At 36.2% G+C, this 24,106-nt stretch overlaps 3 protein-coding genes across 3 annotated transcripts; 1 reads left to right on the top strand and 2 right to left on the bottom strand.

The window, feature by feature from the left end:
• Positions 1-1,316: 1,316 nt before the first annotated feature.
• LOC121321703 (60S ribosomal protein L34) lies at positions 1,317-3,883 on the bottom strand. Its single transcript, XM_041260769.1, has 4 exons — positions 3,773-3,883; positions 3,599-3,698; positions 2,021-2,124; positions 1,317-1,439 (listed from the first exon to the last, which is right to left on the bottom strand). Exons 1-4 carry the CDS (start codon positions 3,835-3,837, stop codon positions 1,355-1,357), a joined length of 354 nt encoding a protein of 117 aa, XP_041116703.1. The 5' UTR covers positions 3,838-3,883; the 3' UTR covers positions 1,317-1,354.
• A 7,757-nt stretch (positions 3,884-11,640) lies between these two features.
• Positions 11,641-14,882, bottom strand: ppp1r15a (protein phosphatase 1, regulatory subunit 15A). Its single transcript, XM_041260753.1, has 3 exons — positions 14,623-14,882; positions 12,575-13,577; positions 11,641-11,977 (listed from the first exon to the last, which is right to left on the bottom strand). The coding sequence occupies exons 2-3, from the start codon at positions 13,556-13,558 to the stop codon at positions 11,768-11,770; spliced, it is 1,194 nt and encodes a 397-aa protein (XP_041116687.1). The 5' UTR covers positions 13,559-13,577; positions 14,623-14,882; the 3' UTR covers positions 11,641-11,767.
• Positions 14,883-18,389: 3,507 nt separating this feature from the next.
• LOC121298445 lies at positions 18,390-21,385 on the top strand. Its single transcript, XM_041225599.1, has 4 exons — positions 18,390-18,554; positions 20,083-20,262; positions 20,606-20,679; positions 20,872-21,385. The coding sequence occupies exons 1-4, from the start codon at positions 18,433-18,435 to the stop codon at positions 21,015-21,017; spliced, it is 522 nt and encodes a 173-aa protein (XP_041081533.1). The 5' UTR covers positions 18,390-18,432; the 3' UTR covers positions 21,018-21,385.
• Positions 21,386-24,106: the final 2,721 nt, after the last annotated feature.

Genomic DNA, 24,106 nt, shown 5'->3' with positions numbered 1-24,106 from the left:
TCATTACCATGTCATGAATGGTTCTGTTAATGTTTTCTTATTTCTAATTATCTTATATTGTTTTGACAAATACAAAAACATAGCCCCATCTATTCATAACATTCATTTTCCTAGATAACGGACCTCTACACTTTTTTTTTTTTTTTTAAATGTGTTTCTTCCAGATCATGTCAAGAAGAGTCAGGATATATAACCCCCTTGCCAAGGCTGCAATACAAAACTAGAGCTACTAAATAAACATGTAGATCCCAATGACGTACACCTACAGTAGGTAGAGAATAGAACATTAGAAATAGCCAATCCCATGGAGGTCAGTACCATGAAAAATATATGCACTGCATGCAGAATCTCGAGTAAAGAGGCATGCTCTTCATTATGACAACAAAGGTCCAGAAGTCATGCCAAAGCAGGTTTCCGTGACCTCGTTATCAACTGCACATGGATCAAACTGTAAATGTGGAATTTACAGATGTCTCCGTACAACTTAAGATTCTTACTACGACAATGAACAGTTTTATGAACACTTTATGATCAAAAATCCTGTAACAAGTATTACATTTTAAATTTCTGCAAATATACCCTATGGTAGTTGTATTAAATATGAACCTCCTATTCACATCCTATTGTATATACCCTTATCTTTTGTTTACCTACCATATAGGAAGCTATACCCCAAAAAACATGCTTACACATACCCCCAATGAGCAATAATCTTTGACAAAATAATTAACCAGTACTCCAAGTATTAATTGAGGGAGTCATTGAAAATGTAAATTCAAAGACACAAGGAGCAGCAGGACCACGCTTATTATACAGCAAAAACTGCCTTTGGGGATTGGAATAAAACAAGGTCTGCTTACTAATATTGCATGCAAAGAGGCCTCAACCTCCCTGCAATGTCAGGTCTGTTGCTTCATTTTAAATGGGGTCACCCACCTGAACAATTACGAAGCACAAGCTGTGACAGTTGCATTACGCTAAACTTCAATAGTTGTATGTTGTGTTGGGACTGTAAACTTTACACAAAAGTTAAATTCCTCCAAAAAAATGTAAACAAAAAAATGCCTCTTGAATATGAAGTCTTTTAATAGACCCAACTTTGGTTTAAAAAAAAAAAAGAGTATATCCACGTTATCAAAGTGGATGGTAAGCACATGGCTAAAAACAATTACTAAGCTTAAATTAAGCAGTTTCCATGCAAAAAGACAAAACTTCAATGTCAATTTAATGATAAATCAACGTGTGTAGGAAATCTGAAAGGCCAAGGCACAGTTTCACTAACAATCAGGCTTATTCAAAGACGCAGGACTCAATCCTCTTTTTTATTCATTTATTGATGGTACAAATCAAACATTTATTTAGTTTTTTGGCTTTGTGCCTGTGCCTTCAGTACTTTGACAACAATCTTCTGCTCTTCAATAAGGAAAGCACGCTTGATCCTAGGAGGAAAGAAAAAAAAAGGTAGTGGTTAAAAACATGTTCCACACATTCACACACATCCCCAAACTTGCTTTCAAGCTTCAAGGTATACTTTAAAAACAGAAATGTACTATATCCACCTGCACCCCCATTCCCAGTAACAAATGCAGAATTTCATTGTTTCAGGTTTCAAAACATGCTTTCAGAATGTGCACACTATGCCAGTACAAGTATTTAATATTTTGAATAGCAGAATATACATCTTATTCAGAAAATGTAATGCAAATACTGTTCACTATGAATCAATATGCACTTAAGATTTTAGACTAGTTATGTGCAAACCTTAATTCAATACTTGCACTTATATAAAAACAAACAGAACACCTTAATTTCAGAGAATGCTTCAATCAGAATATCATGCTACCTAATGCATCATTCACAAAATAGGTTCTAACGTTATTTATCCTGAACAATGGAAAACAATGTCCATTTGAAAGCCTTAGTAAATCCCTTGCCAGTGATCACTTCATGTCAGATGAAGAAACCCTAAAAGTTGCATCTGTCCCACCCACAAAATGAGTACACATGCTGGTCTGCTTACCGGTCACGCAAACATTTAGCGCACATGGAACCACCATAAGCTCTGCTAACATGCTTCTTTGTCTTTGAGAGCCTCATCAGGACCTTGGGTCTGACAGCACGCACCTGAAGAGAAAGCAGTGCAAAAATGACATGAAATTGAATGGCACTGCCAAAAAATAAATCCACATATTATAACAAAATTCCAGGAATTTAAACAAGCTTTCCAGAAATGGAAATAAAGTAACAAATGTTATTAACATACACCCCTCCTCCATGTTCAATGTGACTTGCAGTATATACATAACACGCTAAAGATCTTACCAAATCACAGTAAGTCCAGATGTGAAAATGAAAACAACATTGTTCATACATTTGTCAATGGGATAAAAATCAGTGGCAACACATTATCATCTAAAGTCATGTTATACAGTACTGTCTTAGTTCATACCATCAAACAGACAAATGTTGGCTTATGCCACCACTGATGATAAAAGCATAAATGACCTTGCAATCATAATTACAAATGTGTAACTTGAAAATGAATTGAAAAACTAAGGCATTCTGATGTTACACCCATGAAATTCTGTTGGAATTTACAGCCACTGTAAAAAGTTTAGTTAGTGGATATGAACTTGAGATTTGCCAATTAGCTTTTACCATCAATTTTTCAAAGGGTGCCCTTCCAAATATTCTGCACATCTTAGCCCAGGCTCAAGAACACTACCTGAACCACATCCCCATTATATTTTCAAACTAACTTTGAAAATATGTTAATAAATGATTAGCACATGATATCTGTACTGCATTAATCCATCAGTAACATTTGTGGATAACTGAGTATTTCACTAGAAAATGAAAACATTTAGCTTCACAGCTCCAACTCTTTGGAAAACTCTCCCAGCTTTGGTGTGTGATGCTCCCACCGTCACTCGCTTTAAATCAACTCTCAAGACCCACCTGTTCTCGCTTGCTTTCCATGCTGTTTAGGCCAGATATCTGCTATTAGCAGCTGTAAAGCTGCTACTATTTCATGTATTATGCTACTATTTTTCATGTATTATGCACTTTCCACTGTATTTAATGTATTATGCATTTCTCTATTTAAAGTATTATGACTTTCTTGTTACTGCATCTGGTAAAGCACTTTGTGACGGTGGTCCACTATGAAAGGCACTATATAAATAGACTGACTGATTGATCATATTATCCATACTATCATGCGATTAAATAATGCATTCCTACAGCAGCATTACAATGAGATGATATAACTGTGAGATGTGTAAAACATTTACAATAGGGTACTAGTGATTTGATGAAAAACAAAAACTCAAGACTTAACTATTCACAGCTTTTTACACATAGTAAACCTTGGCCTGACACTTGTCAAATTTAAGGTGGTATATTACACATGGCAATACTTAAAGGGTCTATTCCTAAAACTTCTTAAAAGGATCACCCCAAACAGAATAATTCAACTCTGTCTTTCAGCCAATAGTCTATTGGTATTTATTGTTTGCCAAAACAAACCAACAGTGTCACTGTTCTAATGCATGATTACAACACATACACAGGTAAAATGTGAAAAACCAACACTTACACCACGGAGTCTTCCGGGGCAGATGCCACAGGCAGACTTGGGAGCTTTGCCAACCTTCTTGGTGTACAGATACACAATCCGGTTACCAGGGGTTCGTGACCTATTAAAGGGATACGTGTTTGTATTTGTCGTTTGACATACACATTCGATTATTTAATAATGTAATGTACTTACAGCCTAGTCTTGTTGGAGGTTGTGTTGTAGGACAACCTGCGACGGTATGTCAGGCGTTGAACCATGTTTAAACCTGAAACAAAGTTCAGATCATCATACAGAACCCAGATATTTTCCCACATTTAACTTGCACCATTATCTATACGTGGTCTCATCGACATAGATTATTGACTTACAAATTCCATTTATCCCATCACTTAAAATTAACAACCGATACTGTACTTCTGCCAAAGTAAAAAAAACGCATTGCTCTGTTTTGAGGCCTTATAAAGTGGTGCGTCTGTCTGAGTGACGAGCAATATATTTGTTTGTAACACAGTTGTTATTCATTTCAGTTTGCGGTCCTAATTAGAGTTGCCCAATATATCTGGAACACATCTCTATCCCTTTGTAATTGCGCGTACTGTCGTATTTTCTACCAACCAGCATAAAACACACAGTAAACCCAGTTACTAGTACCTAGAGCACCCGCTAGCTTTATGTTACAAAGCCGATCCATTTGAAAAAATACAATAAACACGGAAACATAACTGTAATGCTTTCTGTGGCCTACGTTATTTATGGGTTTGGAGCCCCTCTCGCATGAACCAACTTTTAACCGATGTATCCCAAATGTAATCCAAACAATATAACAAGAAATATGCCTATAACACTTCATAGATACAGACTTAAAAAACACTAATGTAGCGGGAATCGTTTTAATAACAGATTAAATGGGATTTTTGCGCCTTTAAAATCTCCCGGAGCTTCAACCACACTTCCATACCTGGAGCCGACGTTAACCGGAAGAGAAAGAACGACAGCGAGGGTGAGAGTTGAAGTCATCTGCCATCCGGAAATGGAACGACACTATAGACACCATCTTGTACGGCAAGTGGAAGCTTTTCTTAAGTACACATCCAGCACGCGTCCAAACACTTAATTTTCCTGTTGGATAACAATATATACATTTTACAACTCGTAAACGAACTTGAAATATATGTTTTCTTGGACCAGCTTACCAATATTGAACCAGCACGACCAGTTGAATACCTGCAAAATGCCAGCTCTGGCCAGGATTGACACCAGATCATAGCTGGATTTTTTTTAACATTGACTGCATGCAAGTTGTTATTTTTGAATAATTTGAGAGATCAAAGAAAGAAAGAAAAATCTTTTGTCAAGTTTCTTTTTAGAAATGTGAGTGATTAACTGCTATATTTTGTTGTTGTTGATATTGTAACCATAAAGCATTAGATTAGATGGTAAAAAATAAATAAATAAATAGGATGATGTAAACAGATCTTGTCCACATTTTAATTTCTTCAGAAAGTGACACATCCTACAACATACCACCTCCTAAACACACATGTTCACATTTTCTAATACTACCTGGTAAGTATAGTTTCAAAAGGGGTGCATCACACACACTGCTTGTTACAACTGCTGTACAGTAGAACCTAGTTACATAACTTCCAACATTTGAGAGATGAAAATAGGTCCACTTGTGTGGAATTAAGAGAGCAAGCGACTCGTAGTGTGGTAGCGAGGGACCTGCTTCCATGGGGTCTGGCGACATGCCCCTCTCAGTGAATCTTTTAAATGTTAACTTTAAAATATATGTATGTTTCATTATGTCTCACTAACAAATAACATCATGCTGAATAGCCTTCCCTGTCTTCTTAACCTTGAGCTCAGTTGCCCAGTCCTAGCACACACTTAATTTGTTTTTAAAGTAGTATAAACTGACTAACTACTCAGTAGGTTACCAATTTCTGGCTCCTTAAACTGTAGAGTTGACATGTGATCTGAATTTCACTTAGGCCCTGTCCACACTACATAACTGATCTCGAGAACCGTACTCAAAAACGTTTTATTTAATCCAGCTCAAAGCGTCAACATTAAAAGTACAGGTTCATGTTTAGTCTGGCTTAATGTGTAAACACACTATTAAAATAGTCCGGGTACAGACAGTTCCTAGCAGCACAATGGACTGTGGGACTTGACATGACATTATCCCATCATGCACTGGATTTTATGTTTACAACCCGGCAAATATGGAGCCCGTGCCCATGGAAGACACAGCGCTTCTAGCATATACACAAGGTACATTTTATCATAATGTCTGTGTTTTGTTTTGAACTCTGATGTTGTCCTTGACCGATTTCATCGCTCCAGATATCAATGTGCCTTGATTTCGGCATCTGATCACGTTGCTCCATGATCCACCATTTTACAACAAGCCTTAGAAATTGTATACAATACAGCAATATTGATAGTCGGAAAGCATTTGGGGATATTGGAGGATACACAAAAAATGTAGGTTTACAGCGTCCATACTTCTGACAAACCTCACTACCTGGAGCAATCTAATTTAGAACCGATGTCACGTAATTTTCTGGTATATCGCCGAAACTGGTATACAAACTACTGCACTTGCCCAGTTACCGGTCTCACAAACGCACAAATCAGTTTAGTGGCTGAATACAGGGACCGCCCATTTGAAATATGGTACATCATGATTTTATTGAACTTATTGATTTAATTATGTATTGATAAAGATGTTTATTAAATGTACATTATGTTAGAATTGTTTTCTATAGTAAAATACAGCCAATGTTTAATGTTGGACTAGTCGACGGCTAATAAAAACACATTTAAAAAGTTGTTTTGGATTATTTTTGTAAATACAAGACAAATCATGAGAATGTTGCCTGCCTACTACTCAGGGGGAAAAAAATCCTACCAGAATCACGTTGTTTTAACTTATTGAATTACACTTATATATATATATATATATATATATATATATATATAGATATATATATATATAAAGTTTCTGGCTCAGCTCTGTTCACAGTCATCACGACCCCAGCCAGTTTTTACAAATCCCCAGTGTTTATTGGCAGCTATGAAGTGTCAATCAATAAACCCTGTCCAGTTGATAAGCTTTTTTTTTCTTTTTTCATTGAAATAAAACAATTGTCACACCAGGTACATATACTTGAATTGGACTTTAGTGCAGGGGAAAGTGGTTTCAGTTGTACAGTATAATGCCTTCAGAAACATTTTGTACAGAAGTAAAATGCAAAGCAGGTATGCGCTAAAGGTACTGTAACACATTTTTGTATGAGGAGTAAAGCCGTAATTTTCTGTTTAAGAAATTGCAAAAATCATTAATAAGACACTTTACCAAATATGTCAAATGTGTAGATAAATGCACTGGATAAGCTTCCATTTAGTACAAATTGGAGAATTTAAAAAATCTAAACTGTGCTTAGTTGTGTTTTAAGTTAAAACTGCATATGATTTTTAGATAGATAGGAAACATAATTTAAAGTGTGTTTATTTTGTTTTTACATTCAGTATAACAGATGTTTGAGATGGGCCCATCTAGACTGCATTTCCAAGCAAGAAACTTCAGAGGACTTCAAGCAAGAAAAAAATCACTACACCTGTAATAAGTGCCGCTGGAGTTCAGTCTAGGTGTGTGCCAAATCATACAAAAATATGTATAGTTGTAGATATTTGTTAAATTATAAATATTGTTTCTCTTGTTTGTCCTCATTCTATTACAGCAGTATATAAAATAGTATTTTAAATGGAAGCACACTGTACAGGCACCTTAGAAACACCCATCAGCTCTCTTTTGACAGTTGTAGAAACATGTACATGCATTAGAAATGGTTCAAATACAAATATACCACTTTTTATACCACAGGGTACTCATCAGAAACTGGTAAGTGTATGAAAATTGTTTAAATGTAAATTACCAATTTTTGACAGCAGTAAAACACTCATCAGAAACATATGCACATAAAAAAATGTTTCAAACATACATGTATTGTTTACTTGTCTAGATTTTTGTGTGACCTTATTGGTATCCTTGAAGTTAATATTTTTCTTCATAAACATACATTTCTAGTTGGCTTTTTTGGGGGGGTGCTAATATGTGTTGTAGATGATAGATGCCTCTTTTGTTGGTGGATGCTATAGAGCATGGTTTCCCAATCCTGACTGACTGTTGGTTTTAATTCCAACTGAGCTTTCATTTACTTAACTAGACCCTTAATTGAACTGATAATTTGCTTAATTAGACAAGTTTAATTGTTTTCAGCTCTTACAATTGCAGAGTTCAAGTTAGCTATACCATTTTATAAGTAACTTGAGCTCTGCAACTGTAAGAGCTGAAAACAATTAAAGGGTCCAGGGTGGAGAACCACTGCTATAGAGAACAACTGTACTTCTTCAGTACATACAGGACTCCAGATGAATATTATAATAATAATGCTTCAAATTAGCATAACATTTGTGAAAATGGCACGTTAGATTTTGATAGAACATTGAACATACCTGGATAAAGCTACATTAGGAAAAATGCTAAGTGTAGCTCTCTACTCTAGTTTCTGATATGTGATAGGTTAAACTTCAGCAAGTAACAAGCTTGTGGACTGTGAGTGAAGTGCAGGTGTTCCTGCAATATTGAGTCTGTATTCCTAGGCTATGCGTGTGCTTGAAAAATGATAATCACCTACACTACCTTTCACGTAGTGCCTTAAAGTTATGCCTTTACACAACACTGTGTGAAATGATCCATGTTGCTGGTGCTCCTTCACTTTATGAGTGGCTCCTCGCCCCCAACACTATACATCCCCTTTTGTCCAATTACTTTCACTATTAATCTGTATGTGCCTTCTTGTGCAAACTTTTTCAATTGCTTCAAAACAATTACACCTTATTCAGCAAGGCAGGGCTCACAGTTTAGTTACACATTGACTACCTGAGTTAATAGTCACAGTAAATAGCAAAAATAGGTAGTAAATAGAAAACCTCTTAAATCGAAAAAAAAGCAGATGAGATTCAAAATACAAACAAGTGAACAGGTTAATTCAACTTCTACGAATGTAATAAACATTTCATTTCAGCGTCTAAATCACTTTCCACACATAACTTTTTAACTGATGTTGTATTAATACTTTTAATATTAAAATGCACAGCCAATTAACTCATCTTTTAGGGATCATGGTAACAAAGAAACTATCCAAAGGAAAAGTGCACATGCAGTTTTAAAACATTTTATACAATAACAATAGTACTTTCATTTCTGTACAATTGCTGGTCTTGTAATTTGGTAAATTATTTATTTTTCTTTGCACCTGATATGCAGCTTTTACTTAGAAAGCCAAATCATTTAGCATGTTGTAAATTTACATGCTCAATTAATTTGAACTTGCAGTTCTTCATTGATCATTTCATATTTACCATAGTGTTGGCCTCTTCAATTCCAAAATTCTATCTCGATTTCGGTAGAAAAAATGTTGAAATTAATCCATGTAGTGTATCGTTAACATACAAACAATAACATGAATACATAATTACATAATAGGGCCTTGCTTTCCTCCAATACAAGATAATGAAGAAAAAAGGTTTCTGTCCTAGAGAAAGGGAGGAGCAGAGCAACGCCTTTGCAAATCAGACTTTAAGTCTACTAAGAAAGTAGGTAATGTACTAGAATTAGTTTAAATATAAATGTACCACTTCTGTAGCACTTAAACACCTGTTAGAAACTTTAAGTGCTGGAAATACAAACATACCCATTTTTGAAGGCAGAAAAACACCAGTCAGACATTGGTACATGTCATTAAGTACTTGAAAAATAAATTCACTTCTTTTTAACAACAGCAAAACACTTATGATAAACTGGTATGCAGATGTAAAGAGGAATAGTTTTACAGCAGTACAACAGCCACCAGATCTCTATTTGTTACAAACACCAAAATATGACAACATACCATTTCTTGACATTACATGGGTCATGTTTTGATACACATACTGCATTCCAAGAATATAACAGTTTCTAACGTTACACCGGTGTAGTGTTAGAAAGTGGTATACATACCAAGATCTGACCTGTGTATGTCATAAATTTTGGTACATGTGCAATCAATTGTGATCTGACGGGTGTTTCGATAATGTGAAAAGAAGTCACATTTTTCACTTTCTAATGAGTGTTTTGCAGCTGTGCGTAAGTGGTAAATGCTTATTTAACCCTTTCAGGACCAAGCATTTTTCAGTGGGATGCTCCCCCAGGACCAGGCATTTTTTGGCTGTATTTGACTCTTCCTATAAAATTTCACTAAAAATCTACATTTTTACAGTAGCATCTTGGAAATGGCATCCTTTTTTCAGGACACTCTGGGGAATGTATAAAGTACTTCAGAAACCACACAAACATTTCGCCCCCCCCCCCCCCCCCCCCCAACAATATTTTTTATAAAATATTTTTTTATTATGTATTCTGCTTAGAGATACATTGATAAAAACATGTTATTCTGTAAACCGACAGATGTTACAATACTTCCTGAAAGTTTTGTTGAAAATTATTGATGTCTGGGCAAATCACAAGACATTATTTAAACTGAGCGATTGCAATGACATACACGTTTATTCTTAGGGTCTTTCTAAACAATAATGGACACTACTCTTGATTTATTTTCTCAAAATAAACATTCATAAATAAAATAATAGTTATTCATTCCATTATTATCAGTAGTAAGAAAAATAACATAAGAAAATAAGAATGTTTACAAACGAGAGCAGGCCATTCAGCCCATCTTGCTCATTTGGTTGTTAGTAGCTTATAGATCCCAGAATTTCATTAAGCAGCTTCTTGAAGGATCCCATGGTGTCAGCTTCAACAACATTACTGGCAAATTGGTTTCAGACTCTCACAATTCTCTGTGTAAAAAAGTGACCCCTATTTTCTGTTCTGAATGCCCCTTTGTCTAATCTCATTTGTGACTCCTGGTCCTTGTTTCTTTTTTCAGGTTGAAAAAGTCCCTTGGGTCGATATTGTCAATACTTTTTAGGATTTAGAATGCTTGAATCAGATCGCCAAGGAGACAATCAATCAATTTCTCCAAAAAGAAAAAAAAAAAAAAACAATTCACGACCACTGTCTTGCATATAACAAATATTTGCACAGAATTTTCTTGATGGTAGAACAATATGATAAATTAAATTTAAAAAGAGGAAAAAGACCGAAACCAGGATAAGGTAGATTTGAACAGGCACTTCTGTGTTTTCAAAGCAGAAGTCGTTTATAAGTTGTTTAGGCATGCATGTGCAAGCGCAGTGCACTGCGTACTACTTTTTTCCCCCCACGCACCTGAAAACACTACACCAAGGTGGTCTTGAGTACGGTATTAAACACTGCGTAGTGTAGACAATAACCAGATTTAGCACTTTTAAGCTCATTTAAAAGGCAACTAATATGGTTTAAAGGTATAGTGTGGACAGGGCCTATAACCCAATAGGTACTTATTTAAAATACTGTTTCATTGCATTCCTCTTTCTTACCAATGATTTGAACGTGTGCGAGTGACGGGTAAAAAACAAAACAAAGTAAAAACAACTGATACATATGCAGGAAGCACCGTGCTTGTTTGGTGGCGGTATATTTTGTTTAAGATTTGTTTTTGTTTCAACTTTATTTTGCTCTGTGTGCGTTGTTTTTGTTTAAATAAATACATGTGTTTCAGCGCTTTCACTCGCATGTACCTGTCTGCCTCGGTCAGCTTCCTGGTCTGGGGACCTTATGACTCAGCCATCCCGTCATGTAAAGAACACATTCAAATGTACATAAGGCTGGTATATCATTTTTATTCCATATCCAACTACACAGCATATAAGATGGTTATGGATCTTTAGGTCCTAGCAAAACATGTTACCCTGGCACAGAACCTTACACACAAATCAAGAATAAAACAAATACTGTGATTTAAATTATTTTATTTACATTAAATATTTTTGGAAATAGAAAAAAAAAAACATCTTGTACAAAAATTAAAGAATTTCAGAGACTAAAATACAAACAATAACAAAAATAGAGATGCAAAATGTTTAATTTATAGCAGTGCTTTTAAACAGTTATAAAACTAACTTTAGTGTTTGTTTAAACATTAAATTAAAGCATTCTAAACTGAAGCAATTTTGACCCATCGCAAATCAGAATTTTCACACAGGGTTTGACTGCAGCCTCTTCCAGACTCTCTCTCTGTGCTCTGACTGCAGGCAGCAGTCAATCTGCTCGCTAATTTGTTGGACTCTTCTCTGAAAGCGCAGGCGGTCTCTTGCCATCTCTTCCCAGCATGCTCCACTCCGAGCAGCGTGATCAAATGCACACTCTGGCAAATGGTGCACCTGAACCGCCAGACTGAATCTCACCTGAGAGATAGATACGGTTATTCAAATACTGGATAATACAATTTAACTACTGTCTTTTTGCCTATATGCATCTTCAAATTTTGGTTATGCCCATACAATAACATTTTCATGGAAGTTAAAACATGTATTATTGCAGTTAAAACACTTCTACTCCACTAACAGTTTAAAAAAAAAAAAAAACCCTAAGTATTTCGTTTTTATTGCATTTATTGGTGAAGACCTTGCCAACATAATATGCTGGTTGTTAAATCTGTTTGGTTATTCAAAAAAAAAAAACACACACAACTAAAAAAGCCCCCTTTATTTTAGGATTTTGTAACTGCTTGTGTAAACAGAAGCCTGTTGCTATGGCAGCAGGCTAAAATTACATTCCATGTATGTTTCATAAGGAACAAGCTGACTCACTCCCCACCAAGATTACATACGTCATCCTCCCAGGATATCCATTCATATTATAGACCATTATTAGCACCACACTCAGATCTGACTCAGACTCCCCTATTCTCTCTCTTGCATCAGGATTGCAGCAGAATTACAACTGTGTATACATTCATCATGAAACAACACTTAAACCCCCCGTTCTCTTACACCCTTTACCTTTTTGTGTTTGCACTCTCTAGGCTCCTCTTTGTCATCTTCAACCTTTGCTCCATCGGTCTCCAGTCTCAACTCTGGTGTCTCTCTCCCCATTCCCCTCTTTTCTTCCCTGGAGTCTTGCCCCATTCTACAGGGTGCTGAGAATCCCATGGGGTTATAAGGGTCATCGTTGTGGAAGAAAGATTCCCAAAGCTCTGAATTCCTTTTTGAATCACCATTTGTTATGGAGTCATCATCCCAATCTGACTCCTCAGAATTGTCTGACCAATCAGAATCATCATCTTCCTCCACCTTATCCTCCTGCTCAGTTGAAAGAGCAGACTGGCTGTTCTGAACCCTGTGAAATGAATCTTTTTCCACTGGTGAGGCACAGACTTTAAACACAACTGGCTGAATTTCCCAGTCAGAATCCAAGTCCAGTTCATCTTCAGAATCAGAGCTGTAACAGTCATCTTCCGAGTCTACTTCCAGCCAATCACAAGTCTCTTCAAGTTCAGAATCTGTATCCTCTAGCCCAGATTCCCACTGCTTCTCTCCCTCCTCCTCCTCCTCCTCGCTGCGAAAATCCCACCTTACATCTTGTAGGCTGAATTTATCTTTGCAATTCATGGACTCTCCAAGGGGATTTCCACAAAAAGCATAACTACGATATTGGGGGAAAAGGTATTCTGGAATGTGGTGGGCAGCCTTCCCTGATGGGAAGAGTTTTCTTCCTGATATGAACTCCATGGCAGTCGTCCAGTGGCTTGCAATGGGAGAAAATGCTCCTCTAAAGAGGGACATCGCTAGCTGGAAAGGTCGGAACACCAGTGTACTCTGGAATTTTCCTCCAGACTTGTTTCCAGAAAGGAGGGCATCATTCATTTCTACTGGGGAAAGGGAGCTATCTCCCTCACTCTCAATCAGATTCCTGCCTGGCATTAGCAATTTCAGTGGGCAGAGATGTGAACCCGGACAGTGCCAAAGAGTGGTGTATGGAGTCATGGTCTCCAGCTAGATCATTCTGATGGAGAAGAGCAGACAGATGGGGAAAGAAACGAGAGAATATTAACAAAAACATTCACAATTCTACTCTACTCTGTTATTCCAGTTTTTGCCACTTTATTTTCCACCCTGTTAAGCATGTAATATACAAAATATTTATTGAGATACACAAAAATTACAGGCAATTAGTTTTTTGGTTTTTTTTTTTAAGTATCTGTAAAGGCCTAAAACTAGCCAACTTTGTTAACGTATACAGTATATTAGGGCTGCAACGAAGTGCACATTTTAACCTTCGAAGGTTCGGAACACATTACCGAAAAAAGGTTCGAACCTTCGATGGTACTAATTTGCATAATTTCCATGCCTACCTGTTTATCTGATTGAAAATCCTATTATTTTACAGGTAAGCTATATAAATGTAATAAAAACATGTACATGTAGTTTAAAAATGCATTATGTAGAACATGAATCATGTTTTTATAATGTAAATAAAAATACACGTTGTTTACTTGCACGTAATTGATGCTGCTTGTGAGTAAACTTGCATGGCAGCACTAACTACAGCGGACTAGGCAAAACAAATTTAACTTAACAGTCACCGTTCCAATCAGGTATCAGTCAGACACATTTAACTACGACTACGACTAATAATAACATTTAACAAGTGTTTTGGATAATACCCTGCTCCACACACGGCAGCGGCACACAGAGTTGCTACGTATAAAGATTTGGGTGAATTTTAATACAACAACTTTTGTTTAAGTAATATGGATTAGGCAAATAAAAATGTTGCATGTGAGCGACATTTAATGTGTGATTTACAGTATTCACACATTATAAAACGATTTCTGTTAAACAGTATGTGAATGGCGTCTGACAAACCAAAAGGTTTAAAACAATCCTATCCCTGGCTAGCGAACGAACCTTCTAACACAGCCCTGCAGTATATCGTGTGCAAATATAAATACCAATCGCTTAGTTTTTGTCTCAACATATAATTACAAATACATTTTTTTTTAAAAAATATATAAATAATATAAAAAAAAAAAAAACACAATACTTACTATTGGTTAGCTGGTTTGAATGTGGTTCAAGCGTAGATTTGATGCCTTGTTCCTGTTCAATGTTACGTCGAACACAAGATCAACAAGCTGCTTCTTCTGGGTAAAAACTCGTTCGTCCACTCTTTCAGGCGAAAACACCATTTTCTTCTCTTTCTCTGCGTGGCTTCTCCAAAATGACATTCTCGGGCTGCTAGTTATTACTCTCGTCTTGTTCAGTAAATCTTAATGTCGTCTTTCAGCTTTGCATATAAAAAAAATGACTGCTCGCCTTCCCTAAGAGTTTTTATAGCCAACCCGTCAACGCTCTTACGTCATAGGTACAGTATGTACAGGAGGGATAATGTGAAACCAATCAGAGTATCGAGGGGCGTGCACTTTCGGGATGTTTACGTGCAGGTCGTGTGGGAAGTACAATGACGTAACCTGTTTTTAGGGGAGGAGGGAGATAATAGAAAGTGACGAGGACAGTGATTTTTATTTGGGGATTTCTTTGTTTAGTGAGTAACCAAATGTGATCACGTGTAACCCGCAGTGGAACTTCCAAAAAGTTAGTTGCTTGTACATGTCTAAAGACTGGAACCCAAAACACCACAACTGGGAAAGTTACCTGTGTTTTGTTTTGCCCCACAAAAGTGCTACATTTTCATTTATATGCCCTATTGTTAATTTAATTTATTTTAATATACCTCGCTTAAAAAACGTAATTTGTTGAAGCAGTATGTATGTTTGTAGATCGTAATATGTTTGTTATCGTTTTTATTGTATATAATTTTTGTCATGTTTACAGGTTATTTTTATGTTTTTTTTTTGTTGTTGTTGTTTTTTTTTTTAAACGTGAAAGGCAATCACTTGACAATACAGAAACTGCAATTCATGATCTAAAGTGGAAAGAAGAGTGGGGTCCTATGCAGAAAGCAGAAATGGACCATTTCACTTCTTGGTCTGTTGTTTGTTCAGGGTGTTTCAGTGATCTGGGAAAAAAAAAATATTCGCATAAATAATTGACACCTAAAATTGAAATCTAGTACAGCCTTTGAATTATTTATTTATCTTTTTTTTTTTTTTTTTTTTTTTTTTTGCCTGTTTAGTAAATACAGCATATGGAAATGTTTATATAATACCAGAGCTGTCAGTTGAAGGTTGTGTAGATAAAATATAACATAAAGTGATCTTGTGTAACAGCCAAAGTGGAATTTCCAGAAGATTCTACTAGTTTCATCATAAATGTTTAATGGCTGACACCCCAATCACTTTTTTTTTTTTTTTAATATAGCACTGGGTTTATGATAAGGATTTGGTATTGTTTACTGCACTGACTAATTTGTTATGCAAATAGTTTACCTCTTGTTTCATCCCTGTAAACAGTGATTTATGCCAGCCCTGTATATACAGTTACAGTACACAGTGGGGAATCTCCCTCACTTATTTCAGTCCTAATCCAGGGATAAACATTTCCTGGTGCTGTAAAAGGTTCCAATAAAATCCAGTTGTGGCATATTCTGGCTGGATAGATTGAGTGCATCAACCTCCAAAAATAGAATTTGCTCTAACACATACCCATTGCTTTTAATTTATTTAGATTTTTTTTTTTAACTGTGAATGGAACATTTCATTGTTTTGAATCCTCTTCTAGAAAATGTTGTGACTGAGTTACCCTTTGTTCCCATGTGATTTGTTCGCATAGATCATGTTCTGCATGAAAACCCCTAGGGCTATCTGTTGTACTTTCCTCCTACAGTAGAATATATGACAGCTTTACTTTCCTCCTACAATAGAATTCTACATACAGTACTTGAGTATAAACTACCACAAAAAGGTTTAGGTTAATTGTACAATATGTGCTCCTCGAATAGGCTAATAATCTATAGCTTATTCTCCTGTTTCAAAACATTTACAAACAAAACAGAACAAAAATAAAAATAAGAGACCAAAATGTTTAATACATTTCTTGTACCTCAGTTGCAACATTTTATCCTCTCCCCTTTTTACTAGGACTGTGGAAAACTTAATTTTATTTTAGTTGTTTAGAATTAGCCAGGACATAGTTGTGTTGATTGTGTTTATTGCTCTTTTTTTGCAAAACACAGAACCTCCTTGCAGCACAATGTCCCCTAACACCACCCTGGAGTACTGGCTCAGAAAGAAGACTGCTATCACCCTAACTCCTTTTTACTTGCAGATCCTTAAGCAATATGAAGGATCAAATTCAGTGAAGGCAAATCAGAACCAACATATACTGTGGGTTTCTTTGTTTCTGTGACTTATATTAGAATATTATATATATATATAATATATATATACGTATATAGATATATATAATATATTATATATATAATAATCTAGCATAGAGTGTTAAAATAGGCAAATAGAAAATGTTGCTGTTAGTAAACATCTGTCATATAGAATTCCAATGCCTTCCTTCCCTCCTACTCCATCCCTGCAGTATTCAGCCTGCATAATAGCAAGGGTTAAAGTGGAATTATCCAGATCATGCTTTCTACTTGTGATACCTCTTCTTGCCATGAAAAGCTTTAATTTGCAGCAGAGGGTTACCCCGGGAGAGAGCTGTGCACAGGAGACTAGGCTTGTTCTTTTCTTTCCTTTGAAACTTTTAAAAATAAGGTGGGGTGGGGTATATATATATATATATATATATATATATATATATATATATATATATATATATACACACACACACACACACACACTGGTAATTGTTTTACTTGTTAAACCTTTACATTGACTTATTTTTGTATATACCCTATTACCATTACTGATTCCTTATTTAGGGGTAAGTGTGTCATACTGTAGTAAAAGAATAGCAAAATATAGTAAAGAACAAGTAAATAAACTCTTTCAAACTATGGCAAACCATGTATTATTTTTTCTTTAATATAGATGTAATATACTAGTGAGGTTGTTGTCGTAACGCAAGCCATTTAAAATTGATCAAAGTCATGGGTTCTTTGCTAAGCCAAATTCAAATCTAAAATTATTTCTAGTACAGGACAAACCAGACATAATCGTCAAACCAAATCTAACAAAATCATTCTGTACATTATAGAAAAGTAAATTTTAAAAAAAGTAACGGGAAATTATGTTTGAATTGTTCTAGTCTAGTGTTACAGTCAAGCATACAAAAATGCAACATCCCCCCCCCTCAAAATTCCTGATGAAATAACATTTTCTGTTAAGGAACTAATTGCATGATTTAGATAAATTCTGCCTCGTTGGATGTGCTAGCTATAGGTTTCATTACAGTAGATACATTCTAACAGATCACACATTCTCACAGCACATTTCAGCTTTACACTGAGTGACTATGATCACTGGAATGAATCAAAACCAGTCTCCTTTAAGTCAAGTTTGTTATTATGGTATAAATTATAGTTTTTTACATAAAGTCTGACATGTGGACAGGGCTTTGTTTCTATGGTCATTTAAAGTGCAGCTTGGTAGGAGTCTGAAATATCCTAGTTATCTTAATAATTGTAATATTCATCTCGCTATGATTCCCATTGCATATCATTTTCTGTTACTGTCATCATATTCAGAAATTTAAAACACTCTTGTGGCTTGAGTGTCGTTTTTAAGCATGTCTTCTCTCTAAACACAGTTGGTACACCAGAATGAAATTACAAAATATGATATACACAGCGATTTTAAATGGCAGGAAGAAGAATTGAGTCAATTAAAATGTTTAACTGAGTACATAAACCTAAAGGAAGAATCCGCTAATGAATATATATAATTGTCTTTTCAGGCAGTTTGTGATTGAGGGCTGTAGGCTGTACTTGTCTGGTTTCCTACATGTTGGGATTGCGGTACCTGTCCTTTGCTTACCAGGACCTTGAAGAGATCCCCTACAGCTCAATACTCCAGCACCAAGACACCCTGGAAGTACTGGACCTGAGCTACAATCTCCTGGAGGAGTATCCTTTACATACCTGTTAGAACTATATTTTATATTCATTTGTTACTTTTTTCTTTATATAATTTTAGAGTGCCCAATTACTTCACACCGATCTCAGGAGAGCTAAAGGTCAGTGGGTGTCCTACTGGCCACTGGAGGACAAAGGCCAGACTTGCAGGTGTCCGCTCTGGCCAGCAGTGTCTGCTGTTCTGCATTTAGAAGAAAGAGTCCGATTTTGCTTTCCTAATATGCAAGAGCACCACTGCCAATCTGAAGCTCATTGTGGAATCCCCATGGACTTGAAACAACCAGCATTCAAACCTGTGTTCCTCTGACTGTGACTCACTTGTGGTCGTTCCTTTAGCAAGGGAGCCGCTCGAGGATCGTATTTTAGATTAATCTCAACATTTTGGTTTGGTTACCAAGGCTTCCTCAAGGAGTGTGTGTTAAGTGGTCTTCGGCGATGTCCCTAATACAGATGCAAGCAATCATAGCCATTATAACTAACAGATAACTCTAGGCCCTAACAGAACACGGTCCAACTCCTGTGCATAATACAATGATTTATTTCTTTTCAGTTCCTAATAAAATGGTGTGACAGGCTGGCATTGTGGTGACGTCAGTCCTGAAGCAGGAACAAAAATACTGACATCAGTACTGCAGGAAAAAAGACGCGCTGTGCTCCGTTTATTCAAACAAAAATAAATTGAAAGGTTTTACAAAATCGCTACTCCCAGTGCAAAATAAACATTTAAACAAAATAAATCACAAACTCGAAAACACAGGTCAGGCTGGGCAGATCGCCTTCACTGTTCCTGTTTTTACTTTAGGTTCTCGTTCTCGTTCTCGTTCTCCACTAGATACTCCTCACAATCCTCCTCTGAACACCCACTCTGAGGGGGTAGAGAGCTGCAGGCTTTTATGCAGATGACCATCTCCCGATTAGCAACAAATTAATCACTTAATTAATTCGGGAGATGGCCACCTTCTGCACAAGGTTTTTTAATTATTCCTGGTAGAGGACAAGCTGATCCCTTGTCTCTGCCAGAACACACCAAACAAAAACAACAAAACAACATGGCGCTTCGCCGTCATATATACATAAATACACAGTAAGACGGCTTTCGTCATCATAAATACAATACATAAATCACAATAAACAAACACAATAAGACAGGGGCGGAGGGGGAGACCCCGTTCTAACAATAAGCAAACAATACTGTTCCCTCGCCCTGTTACAAATGGCCACAGACTATTTGCTACACAGTGGCGCCAAAAAAGGCAGTTATTCTAAATTTCAATATACCTCTCTATATATATATATATATATATATATATATATATATATATATATATATATATATATATATATATATATATATACAGTCTAGCATGTCAAACATAGCATGTAAAAAATCAATTACAATTTTAGAGGGAACTCTTGTTTGTTTAAATGAATTGTCTATGACTATGGGAAGTGACGGGGTCTGAATACAGTTTCAGGTCAATGCAACAGTTGTTATTCTTTAGTGGCAATATCAACGGAGCCCAGCTCTACTGGGAGAGCTGGAGAAGCTCACCACGTTGATTCTGGACTGCAACAACTACACGTCACATGTGAAATTCCCATTCATGCCCAGTGTCACGACGGTGTGGGTAAACAAAAACAAAATAAAAAACCTGCCCACATTTGTCGAAGAAGTAAGAAGGAAGTTCCCTAACATCAGGTAACCAGTGGTATCTAGCTTTAACATCTCCATGTATGGGGTGCTTTATTGGATTTAGTAGAGATGGTGCATTCGAGTAACATTTGAGAACTGGTTTGTATAAAAAAAAAAATTAAATTTGGCTTTCTTGCTTTGAGGCAATTTGAAATCTTGTAATACCCAAATGAAAGCCTAGTGGACATTTGTTTCTGATCAAAATCTGCACCGCAATAGAAATGTCATGTCTAGTCATTTTTTTTTATGTTATCTCCCAAATTATGGTTATAGTTGTCAGAATTGCCATGCAGTGAAAATAAATTCTGTGGTATGAATATTTGAACCAGCAAGCTCTTTCATCTTTCAGAATTCTCAGTATGATGAACAATGAAGCTGCACCAAGTTATTTTAATGGAAGGAGTCTGCATCAGTCATCTGATAATGTCCATTACGTATGGGGTATCGGAAGTCAGTACCCTTTCAGTAAAAATTTTTCAACCCCCCCCCGCCCCCCCCCCCCCCCCCCCCACCACCACCACCACCACCACCACCAACTCGAACTTGACTAGATTAGATTTCTGGTTCTTTGGTGATTGCATGACTGTAATGACTGTGTGTTTTCCTGTCTCCCACACAGACAGTATGTTATCAGCCAGATCCCAGGTTTGGAGGTCCTGGATGATAAGGAAGTTTTGGAAGAGGAGCGCGTTGAAGCTCAAAAGGTATATAAGCTCCAGAGGTCAAGTGTGTCCAAGAAGAAAAAGGACATAAGAAAATAACCCCACTTGAGGCTGATCTTCGCAATCTTCCTACTTCATACATTACACTGCCCTGCAGCCTGCAGCAGCCATACAAAAGTCTGGGCACACCAGTATGTATAAATAGTAATGGCACCTTGTTTGTTACGTGCAACCCCTTTGCTGTATTGTGCTCTAAAAAATTTATTTGAGACCTAGCCTAGCAGAGTATTAATTGATCAAACCAACCCTTTACAGCTGTAAACTTTTAACAGCTCTTGCATGCTTTTAAAAAAAGGAGGTTATTTTGCACAATCTATTTATTCATTCCTTTCTTTTCCCTGTTTTCCTTAATTTATCTACCAAAAGTTTGGCTTTAGATATGACGTTAAAACAAGTATCGACTTGGAGTGGCCTAAATTTTTATATATATATATATATATATATATATATATATATATATATATATATATATATATATATATATCAGTTAGCTGGTTTACAATTTAGAGCTAAATGATCTTTCCTAGACCTGTATACAGGTCTGCAGTGTTGAAAGAGTTGAATGTTGTTTGTAAAAATGTGTTTTGGTAGATTGAGTATAGCTTTACTTTTATAAAATGTTTTTAAATAAATCATGATATCACTCTTTATTGTATTCTGTTCAAATAGTTCCTATGGATGTACTGATTCCTGCCTACTGGGAACCATCATTTGGACTGACAGAGTCTCAGTTCTAATATTTTATGATGGAAACTAACATTGATTCAAATCAGTACAAGTGGTAGATAGAAACATGTCATTTCAGTTTAATTTCCATAAATCTCACTTATAACTACATGATAAACAGTGTTTTCAAGCCTGTTCTTTCATGAATTAATTTTGAATACAATTTAAAAAAATGCTAACGGTATATACAGTGGCATCTATATGACATCTATTTGTTCATATTCAGTATATTCATATCAATTTTGGACTACAGCATTAGGTTCAGAGTTTACAAGGCTGCATCGTACCAGCAGAGGGCACTGATGGATGCGAGACAAGAACGTTAAGGTTGCTGAGCGATGTGTTTATGTTGCTTATATTTACAATGTTTAGGTGCTGAATACCTTAAATGATATATTTCCACCTCATGTGCTACAATAAAGACCCTCAACCCTCTTGAATCAGTTTGTATTTCTAGTGTGACATCAAATTGTAAAGTATGAACCTACAAGATATTCATCTAATACTTGTCCAGTAAGTAAGCAGAGCTCATACCCACTGAATAGACAATCACACCAGTCATTATTTCCTAAACAGTACTGGCTTTGATTGGACAGTTAGTTGCAGTCTGCACACACCCCAAAATCAGAGATACTGCAATCATCACAGTTGGAAGGCATTAAACACATTGTGCAAGACATCTGATGAATTGTGTGCTAAGGTTGCTTTTTGTAAGTCCTTGTTTTAACAGTTGCAAGTATTCCACAGGATCAAATAACCCACCATTCATGTATTCATTTATTCAGCACTTTCTCTTCTCTAAAGCTGGTATGGACTGCTGCTTTTCTGTTTTTGCCTATGTTGCTTATGTGCTAATGGCACTCGTGCTGATTCTTATTGGCAGGCAGCAGGTGGGTTCATCATTCTGTACATTAAGAGAGTTTGTATGAAATCTAGCTCTGTAAGAACATGCAATTGTATAGAAACATTTTCATGTTTATTGCCTTAAGACTATTTGAAAAATAATAAGGGCAGTTATCCTTTTCCCAAATTTTGTCACAGTACAGACCGTTAGCCTAGTGCAGGCCACCCATGTTGTACAGCTCCAGAAAAACTTGTTAATGCAAGCATAAGTGAAGAAAATGGCATACAGGAGTTAAATACTTGTTAGAACAGGCCAACCCGGTTTATATACAGACTGTTCCACAAACAACAATAACATTAAAATAGTGATGTACATTTAAAACTGGGCTGGGCCAAAAGGCTGACTTTAGCATCCTACTGGGTGTGCTGTGGAAGAAATAGCAAAAATAATAATCTTTATATAGCACCACCATCACAAAGCGCTTTACAAGATACAAGATTAGGGTTTGTGAACTATGCATCAGCTGTACAGTCACTTACAACAACATCTCATCTGAAAGACAGAGCACAACAAGGTTAAGTGATTTGCTCAGGGTCACACAATCAGTCAATGGCTGAACTGGGGACCTCAGGGTTACAAGCCTGTTTCTTTAACCACTGGACAACACAGCCTCCTAAAATGTCTTGGGCTGAAAAAAGGCTGCATAGATGATACACTTGGATAATACAGCAGGAGATGGCTGGCTTCAATTGATTTATCTCTCAGCACAAAGATAAACCCAGAGCAATTACTGAGACACCAACACCTAATTTTACTTGGTCATCCATCTTTGTACTGGATGCCTCACCTAGCTTATTAAAGCTGAAAAGATTAAATTACATTGGAGCACTTCAACACAGCACAGTGTGTTTACATTCCAATGGCTCCAAATCTAGTCCAGCAGCCTTGTTCATTTAATTGCAAGAAAGTGCAATATTTCTATTTACATTGAGCAAGCCTTGCAAACATGCAAAATATCCACGAGTGCAGAGACACTAATACAATGTAATTAGATATACATCATTGCGTAATAATAAGATAACATAATGTCCAGCAAATTCAGAGGGTATAACTTTTATGTAAAGTGTTACCCTCACTCAATTAATAACTTCTGTGACTCATCTGGAAAAGAATTGAGTGTAAACGTTACATTAGCGTTGAACTTTGGTAGAGTTTCACCATCCGCTGTTCCATAAAATCGTAAGAGCTACAGCTGAGCTTTTGTGTCTATAGCAGTATTAGCTGAATCATTACCACATTATTTAGAATATAGGTTCAGCAATGGGATCGAAGCTTGCAGGGGACTTTGTAAAAGTCCAGACCTTTTTTTGATGGTGAATTATGGCGGAAAAAATTATAAGGTGATGTAATATTCGTGAGTGACTACTTCTGTAAACGATAAGACTGCATTTTTAAAAATGTTTTTATTTCAATTAATTTACGCACATTGTTCATGTCTTATTCAAGAAGTTAGACAGTGGGACACTGCCCCTTTAAAATATTCGATTTGCCCCTTTAC

This window comes from Polyodon spathula, chromosome 1 (assembly GCF_017654505.1).
Source record: "Polyodon spathula isolate WHYD16114869_AA chromosome 1, ASM1765450v1, whole genome shotgun sequence".
NCBI lineage: Eukaryota > Metazoa > Chordata > Actinopteri > Acipenseriformes > Polyodontidae > Polyodon > Polyodon spathula.
This window is presented reverse-complemented; position numbering and strand designations above follow the sequence as displayed.